Source organism: Hirundo rustica, chromosome 20 (assembly GCF_015227805.2).
Source record: "Hirundo rustica isolate bHirRus1 chromosome 20, bHirRus1.pri.v3, whole genome shotgun sequence".
Classification (NCBI taxonomy): Eukaryota; Metazoa; Chordata; class Aves; order Passeriformes; family Hirundinidae; genus Hirundo; species Hirundo rustica.
The window spans coordinates 10,327,728-10,335,743 of record NC_053469.1 but is presented as its reverse complement, the minus strand read 5'-3'; the positions used below and the strand labels follow the sequence as shown (position 1 = coordinate 10,335,743).

The 8,016-nt window shown below is 60.5% G+C and overlaps 1 protein-coding gene across 1 annotated transcript; it reads left to right on the top strand.

Annotated features, from left to right (window-relative positions):
• The first annotated feature begins 3,884 nt into the window (after positions 1-3,884).
• On the top strand, positions 3,885-5,594 carry LRRC26 (leucine rich repeat containing 26). Its single transcript, XM_040083693.1, has 2 exons — positions 3,885-4,428; positions 5,335-5,594. Exons 1-2 carry the CDS (start codon positions 3,885-3,887, stop codon positions 5,592-5,594), a joined length of 804 nt encoding a protein of 267 aa, XP_039939627.1.
• The last annotated feature ends 2,422 nt before the right edge of the window (positions 5,595-8,016 follow it).

Genomic DNA, 8,016 nt, shown 5'->3' with positions numbered 1-8,016 from the left:
GCGCGGGGGGCTGCGGGGCGCCCGAGCTCCCGGGCCTGGCGCTGCTTTTGGGGACCTTCGCCGTGCCTCAGCCCCGCGTCTGGACTGCAGGGGTGGGGCTGTGCTGGCAGCCCGGGAAGGGCTTTCCTGTCCGTCCCGTCGGGATTTGGGGTGCAGCAGCGGGGGATGAGGATGCTGCCACCCCCTCATCCTGCCCATCTGGCGTGCTGACTACTCAGAAACCTGGTCCGGCCATCACAGACGTTCCCTGGTCTCTGAGCACGGCCTGGCTCATTCTGGATTCCCCCGTGCATGGGCTCTGCAGCAAGGACAGTGGCACCGAGCATCCCCCGGGCAGGGGACAGGGGCCTGGCACAGCGATGCCGTGGGGTTTGTCCAGCACCTTGAGAGCTCCGCGTCTATTAAAGACACTTTTGGTCCCGCTGGGCTGCACATCCTGGTCATGTTTGTCGGCAGTCCTGGCCCCGGGGCAAGCCCTGCCTGTGGGGGAAGAAGTGACCCGCCCTGCCGGATTGCTGTGCTGGAAGTGTTTGCTCTGCTGGCCATTTGCATAAGAAATGTTGGCACTGGGACAGCAGGACGGTTGAAATTGAGGATGACAGAGCTGTTAGGAAACCTCCAAAGTTGCTCCAGCTACGTTGCTCTGGTGTGGGAGGAGAGCTGAGCTCAAGAAACTCCTGCTTGGCCTCGCACCCTGCGGCTCATGCCACGTTTGGCTTTTCCTGCCCGACCCTTTCCTCACACACAGGCACACACAAACCCGGCTGCTGTTTTTCCAGTTGTGCCCTGCTGCCTGCATGGTTTTCCCTGCTTTCCCTGCCTGACTCCACACCAGGGTGCAAGGACAAGAGCCCAGGCAGCTGGTCTGAGTTAACAGGGGCCAAACTGGAAGTACTGGGGGGCACAGGGTGATACTGAAACAGCTCTTGGGCAGGGCTTGGTGTTGCCTGGGCAGCTCCTGCGGTTCTTCCTCAGGGCTATTTTCTGCATCTGTTTTCATGTGGTTTATGAGCTCTGCAATACCCCAACACGAGGAGCCCCTCAGGACTCAGCAGGGGACCCCAGCCTGTGCCTCCCTGGGGCTGGCAGGGTCCTCGTGTCTCCTGGGCAGCGCTGGTGCTCGGATGTTCCCTGTGCTGGGGGCCAGGGCTGCAGCCAGAGGACTCCATCAGCCATGGGCAGCACCCACCCCTGCACAGAGCTCATGCACGATTCTGCCACTTGGTGTCACCTGCCATGAAAACGTCCCAGCTGACATGTTCCCAGAGGTATAAACCTGGGGTGCCCCAGGACAGACAGGTATGGTATTGTTCAAAGATTCCATGTGAGTCCTGCCTTGGACCTTTAATTACCTGGGAACGTGCAAGAAATTAAAGCCTGCAGGGAATGGATAAGAGCTATCACTAAGTTCTAATGCACCTTCCCCTCATTTCTCCCCAAAGTCTCAGCAGCAGGTGGTGGGAAGAGTGTAGGAAGGGCCTGTCCCACCCTGCAGAGGTGCCAGCAGCTCTGTGCTCAGCCCAGCACCTTTGGGTCCCAGCTTTCCCACAGTGCTGGGTGACCCAGCCCACGGCTCTCTGTCCCACACCCCATGTCCTCTGCTTCCTTGTCTCCCCCCAGCACCAGAACCACTCGGGGGCCTTGGCCCTTGCTTCATTCCTCCGTGGATGACGCCCTGCTCCCAGCCAGTCACTGAAGGAGGGGGATCATCCCTCCCATCACTCTGGGAATGCTTTTGGCACACTGGCTGCACCCCCTGATTTGGCACCTTGGGCAGAGCAGGGCCAGTGCCGAGCCTTGTGCCCTGGGGGGCTCCTCCCCTAGCAGAGGCCACCCGAGCTGTCCTGGCAGAGCAGCTGCTCGGAGCAGTCTGTCCTGCCCTGCTCCATGTGGAGCCCAGAACCTCAGAAAGAGGCGTTGTGGAGGGGAGCAGGACACAACTGAGTGCTGCTCTGGCTGGGGACAGGGACCTGGGCTCCTCCCATGTGGGTTCTGGATCCCCATGTTCCTGCGAAGGGGCAGTGGCAGGGACCCAAGCGCTGGCAGTATGTGGAAAAGGGCAGTGGTGGCACTGCTGGGGCGCAGGACCCCACGTGTCCCCAGCCTGTCCCCAGCCTGTCCCCACCGGCAGCGGGGAGCAGCCGGTGGATGAGAACAGCAGTGGGGCCAGGCAGGAGCATGGGGTGATGTCTGGGCACGTCCCTGGCACGGATGTCTCTCCTGCCACGTGCCATCAGGGTCACAGCAAGGGGCTGCCAGAGTTTTCAGGCCTTTCAGCCTCCTGGGCTCTCTGTGCACGCAAGCTGGAAATGACCTTGATTTTAATAGGGTTTTGGGTTATTTTTGGCATGAATGTTGCACTTCTCACCTGATTCCAGATGGATGCTGGCAGTGGGCAAGGTAGGTCCCGGGGAAGAAGAGCCTTTTGGGACAGGATTCCCTCAAAATCCAGGTCCCCATATGGCCTGTGGCTGCGGATAGGACGAGCTGGGGCTGCAGCTCCTCATGGGTTTGTGCCCTTGCCCTGGGGCTGGGCTGGATGATTCCTCTGAATTATTTCCAGATGGGGATTAATGCAGCAAAGCGAGTTTGCTGCAGGATAGATAAACAAACCAAAGCTCCTCGGGACGCTATTAATAAATCCTTTGCCTGCTGCTTCTGTCCCAGATTTGGGAATATCCTGGCCTTGGCCTGGGGTGCAGCCGTGCCCTGCCTTGCTGCCCATCCAGCCCCTTGGCTGTGGGGCAGGGATTCCTCTGGGACCATGGCCACTGGGGTCCTGATGGATGTGAGTGGGGACAGTGTCACATCTCCAGGTGCCCCCTCTGGCTGTAAGTGGGATGAGGGCTGCCAGCCATGTCCCCTGGTGCCCCAGTCCCCACTGAGCCCTGCCAAGGGCAGTGTCATTGGGAGGTGACACCTCTCCTCCCCAGCCTTCAGCAGCCAGGCTTTGGGTGGCTTTGAAGTAGAGTGTAAACAGGGTGGAGGCAGACTTTGAGCCCCATGGAGCTGGCACTGCCGTGCCAGGGGGAGGGCAAACCAGTTTTGGGTGGCTGCAGCCCAGGAAGCTCACCTTTGCCCTACTTCTCATTGGGGGGCTCCTGCGTCACCCTCTGTGTGCACAGAGGTATGTCCCCTTCTGGGGAGGAGGAAGGTGTCCCATGGGATCTAATCCCAGCCCTGGCATGGCTGGTGGTCTCCTGCCGGGGCAGACAGGGCTTGGACAAGGGCTGGGCTCAGCAGGGTGGGCCATGGCTCCCAGCACAGCTCCCCACTGGGGACCCCTGGGCATGGTGGGACGGCACATAAGGTGGGGTAAGACCTGCAAATGATATGATTTTGTTTTAGTTACATTTTTTTTTCCCGGTAACCTGGGCCCGTGTGCCCCTCTGTAAATGGCTGTTGTGGCAGCATGCCCCTGGGGGATGCCCCTGGGAGGGATGGAGGCTTAGAGATGGAGCTGGATTTGCTGATTTCCAGCTCTCCAGCCCGCAGCACACACAAGCAGTTAATCCCAGGCCACGCAGAGCTGGCTGCTTACCTGGCTGGAGTGGTGCCCAGTGGAGGGAGGGACCTGGGCACAGTTCCACACCTTGCAGGGCAAGCATCATTGCAAAAATATTTGCTGAAAAAAAGTGCAGCTCCACCCCGAGGAAAACCGGGTCCGGGAGCAGAGCCCCATCCAGGTTTGCAGCCGGGTGAGCAGGGGAATGAGTGCGAGTGGCTGCGGGGAGCCGAGCACCGCCCAGCACCTCCAGCCAGCTCCGCCGGGCTCAGCCGAGGGCACCGGGCAGCGCCGGGGCGCTGGCGAGGCGCGGGGCTCTGGGGAACGTGTCCCTGGGGACATCCCAGCACAGCAGCCCTCCGTGCCTTGGGGGGCAGCCATGGGCTGCCGGAGGGTCCCCGGGCCCGTGCTGGCCTTGCTGCTGCTCCTGTGCCCATCGCCCTCGCCAGCCTGCCCGGCCGCCTGCCGCTGCTCCCCGCCGGAGGTGGACTGCAGAGAGCGGGGCCTCCGCGACGTGCCCTGGAGCCTCTCGCCCAACACCAGCACCCTGTGGCTCGGCTACAACTTCATCACGGTGCTGGGGCCACGCTCCTTCCCTCTGCTGCCGGGGCTGCGGCTGCTCAGCCTGGTCCACAACCGCCTGGAGCTGATCCACAGCCGGGCGCTGCTGGGGCTCGGGGCGCTGCGGGAGCTGGACCTCAGCCACAACCACCTCACCGAGCTGACCCCCGACACCTTCCTGCCCCTCACCAGCCTGGCCACGCTCAACCTGGGCAGCAACAGGCTGGGGGAGCTGGAGCCCCGGGCCCTGGATGCCTTGCCCCAGCTCCAAGCGCTTTTCCTGCAGGACAACCCCTGGATGTGCAGCTGCGGCATCCTGCCCCTCTGGCGCTGGCTTAGCCACAACAGGGAAAAAGTGCGAGGTGAGTGACCGCAGGGCTGTGTCCCCAAGCCCCCCTGCCCACTCCATGCTGGCTGGTCACCTTGCCAGGGCTGAGGCAGGAACCCGGCACCCTGGCTGCCAGCTGGCAGAGGGCTTGGGTGGTCAGCGCCCTCGGGGTGAGCTTCCCCAGAACCTGTCCTTAGGTCATGCCAGCTCCTGTGTCTGCTTGGGTGGATACACCCCTGGCTCTCAGAGGGCTGGGCAATGTCCCAGTGACAGACACCCAGCGCTGTCCCCAGCAGTGGCACCAGTCCTGCCACATGGCACCTGAAGGGGCAAGTGGAGCCTGTGTGTCACATCAGCGCTGGCCTATCCAGGATGCAGTGCTTGCAGCCCCTTCCCCAAAGCCTTCATGGACCTGGTTCTGATCCTGCATTTCCTCCCGCACGAGCCCCAGTGAAAGACAGCTCTGCCAGCAAAGTATCTCCCACCACTGCTGCCCTCTCCTGCTTGTTTCCAGCTCACGTGTGTGACTGCACTTCTGCTGGCTGTGACCTTCTGTGGCATCTCCAGGCTGGCTCCTCATTGCTCCCCGCATCTGTCTTCTGGGAGCCGGTCCCTCCCCCTTGCCTGTCCCACCTGCCATCCTGCCCCAAACCCATCTTCCTGTGCCCCCTCCAGCACTGTGCCCACCTCCCATCCCATCCCATCCCATCCCATCCCATCCCATCCCATCCCATCCCATCCCATCCCATCCCACACAGGTGAGTCCTGAACCTCTCTGTTCCCCTTCTTGGTGGCCTGGCACAGGTGATGTTGGTGACCCTGGCCGCTGTCCTCCTGCCCTGGTGCCCTCTGTCCCACGCAGACCTGCCATCCCCCCTGTCCTTGGCCCCTGCTTTCCCAGCTGCCCAGTGTGCCCTCCAGCAGTGTTTTTCTCTTCCAGAGAAGAGTTTGCTCCTCTGCAGAGTTCCAGAGCAGCTGAACAAGTATCCGATCATGGCCTTTGGGGATGAGTCCTTCAGACAGTGCCAGGAGACCTCATTGTCTCCCCAGAACTACGTTGTCTTCTTCATCATTGGACCCTTCTCTTTCATCGCCAGCATCTTCTTCTGCACCTTCATTGGCTCCCTCGTAGTGTTCTACCACAGCCTGCGCCGGGAATCGCACTGCTGGAGGAGACCCCGCATCTGCAGGGTGCACTGAGGTGCCCCCGGGCTCTGCCCTGGGCAGGCTGTGCTCCATCCATGCCCCTCTCCAGCTGCCCGCACCCATCTGTTGCAAACTCAGCCCTGTGGACCAGTGGGAGAAATTCTGTTCCCGGAATCGCTTTGGGTTTTCTCCGTCCCCCAAGACCATGGCAAGCTGCCTCTGCCAGGGGGGAGCAGCTTCCAGCTCAGCTCCCTACAGGGCATGAGCTGACCACAAATGCTCTCAGGGTTTTGGGAGGCTCCCCAAGGCCACCCTCAGATTGGCATATATCCCCTTTGTGGGGGCATCCAGGTGGTCCTTCTCTGCTTGTCCTGCCCCCTGTGCTGCCCGGTCCCCTCAGTGTGCATTTAGGATGCCCTATATGCCTCACTGTGCCTTTAGGTGCAGCCTGGGAGTCCCTGTGTGCGTCCCAGGACACACCACCTTCCTCTTGGTGCCTTTCAGGCCACCCCAAGGAGTCACCACTTGCCTTCTGATGCAGCCCAGGAGCCTCTGTGTGCCTTTCAGTTTGCTCCTTGGGCCTTTTGGTGTCCCCTGAACCCTCTGACTGCCTTCAGTGACCCCAGCAGTCTCAGTGCTTTTTTCTGTGCCCTCAGAACTCCTTGACTCGGTGTTTCCTGCACCCAAATGCCATGTTTGGCTTTGGTGTCCTGGCAGCCATTGTTTTCCTTTTAGTGTACCCCAGGGCTCTCCGTGTGCCCTTTGGTGCACCTGAAGGTCTCTGGGTGGCTTGGAGCTTTCACGGGGCTGTCAGACCATCCCAGGCCTTTCAGTGTGCTGCCCAAGGACAGGGCTGGTTGCAAAAAGCTCCTTTTGATAGTTTTTTTCCATTGAGTCAGGAATGCTGGTGCTGAGAAGGCTCAGCCAACAACCAAGGTCTAGGGTGAGGGCCAGGAAGAGCCTTGAGCTGCCACAGATGTGGTTCAGCAGAGGAGCTGCCAAAGGATGGGTGAGGCTATAGTGGTTTCTCCCTCAACAGCTTTTCCCTAGGCTACAGCTCATCCCAAGCCAAGGTATGGGGTTAGCCCAGTGTTGGGAGTGGGGACAAACAAACCCTTTACAGGGGCCCTTTACAGCAGCCCTGGCTGCTGCCTCACCTCCCATCACCCACAAAATGGGGCTGGAACTGCCCCTGCACGTCCCTGCCCTGCTCCCCCCTTCCATTTCCTGTTGAAATGCCACTGGAAATGCTTAGTGAGCTTGCTGGGAGATGGCCTGGAAAGATCTGGGGCTGTGCTGCAGGAGAAAGCCACAAACTGGGGTGACAAGAACATCTTTCAAGGAGAAACAACAGCCCTTTTTGGCCTGATCTCTTACCCACTGTGAGATGATCAGAGCCACAATGAGATGCCGTGACCATCGGCCTTGTTCACTCCATCTCCTGCCTATGCAAGAGCTGGGACGTGCCAGGGATGTGGCAGGAGTCAGCACATCCTTCGGCAGGCTCTTGGCAAGGGCTCAGTAAATCACACATGAATAAACCAAATGTCACCTCAGTGGTGGCTTGCTCCCATTTTTATTTTCAAGAGAGAAACCAGCCCCGTGTGCTGCCACACGGCCTGATTCCTGCTTCCTCCTCTGTTGTGGGGCAGGGGGTCTGCAGGGAGCTGCTGAAGGCAGCATCTGCTCCAGTGCTCCAGCCCTGCACCTGGGAGGGCTGCAGGACCTCTGCCAGCATCGTCGTCTTGCCTTTCCCAGGAGCAATCCCAGGTCTCCCATACCCTCTCTAGAGAGTGTTCAGTTCTTCCCAAGAAGGCCTGGCCTTCCCTTTTGGGACTAGGACCTTGTTTGTCATCCTGCACAGCCAGCTGAACCCTGCTCCTTCCCTCACACCATCCTGAGGCTGAGCCCCATGAGGTTGGGCTGGAGGTCTCAGCACATGGGGAAGATCCTGTGCATGGGTGATGTTCCTTCAGTTCAGCCTTGGGGGACCCTCCTTTGCTGGAGATCACTTGATGGACCTCCCTAGGGATGTGCTGATGTATGGGGACTTCCCCAATGCCTTCATTCCTGCAGTCCATCCCCTGTTCCCAAAGGCTGGCCCCTCTGGCCAGGCCCCAGGCTGGCTCCCGGGAGATGGGGAGCCCAGCAGTGGCCTGGGACTGTTCTCCCCAGGATGGAGGTGGGGCAGGGCCAGCTGCCATGGTGCTCCAGACTGACCCCATCCCCTCTCTGCTAGGTCTGGCCCCCACCCTGGCTGTCCTGGTTCTCTGTCACCTGAGTATCCCAGAATGGGGATTCCCTTTCCCTCCCAGTCTCCTTTACAGCCCCTGGCCTTTCTCCCTGCTGGTTTCTCCGTCCCCTCCTGTCCCTGCACTGTTTGCAGACCCTGCCACAGGGTAGGGTGAGGCTCTGATTCACTCAGGCTCCCTGCCAGCTTTGCCAGATGTCAGAGACAGAAACAGGCACACGGCTC

What these genes read in the sequence shown, in the direction of transcription:
- LRRC26 (XM_040083693.1), top strand. Translation starts at nt 3,885, where the DNA reads ATGGGCTGCCGGAGGGTCCCCGGGCCCGTGCTGGCCTTGCTGCTGCTC. An exon ending in CAACAGGGAAAAAGTGCGAG is followed by an intron (nt 4,429 to 5,334) that starts GTGAGTGACCGC and finishes TTTCTCTTCCAG; the next exon opens with AGAAGAGTTTGCTCCTCTGC.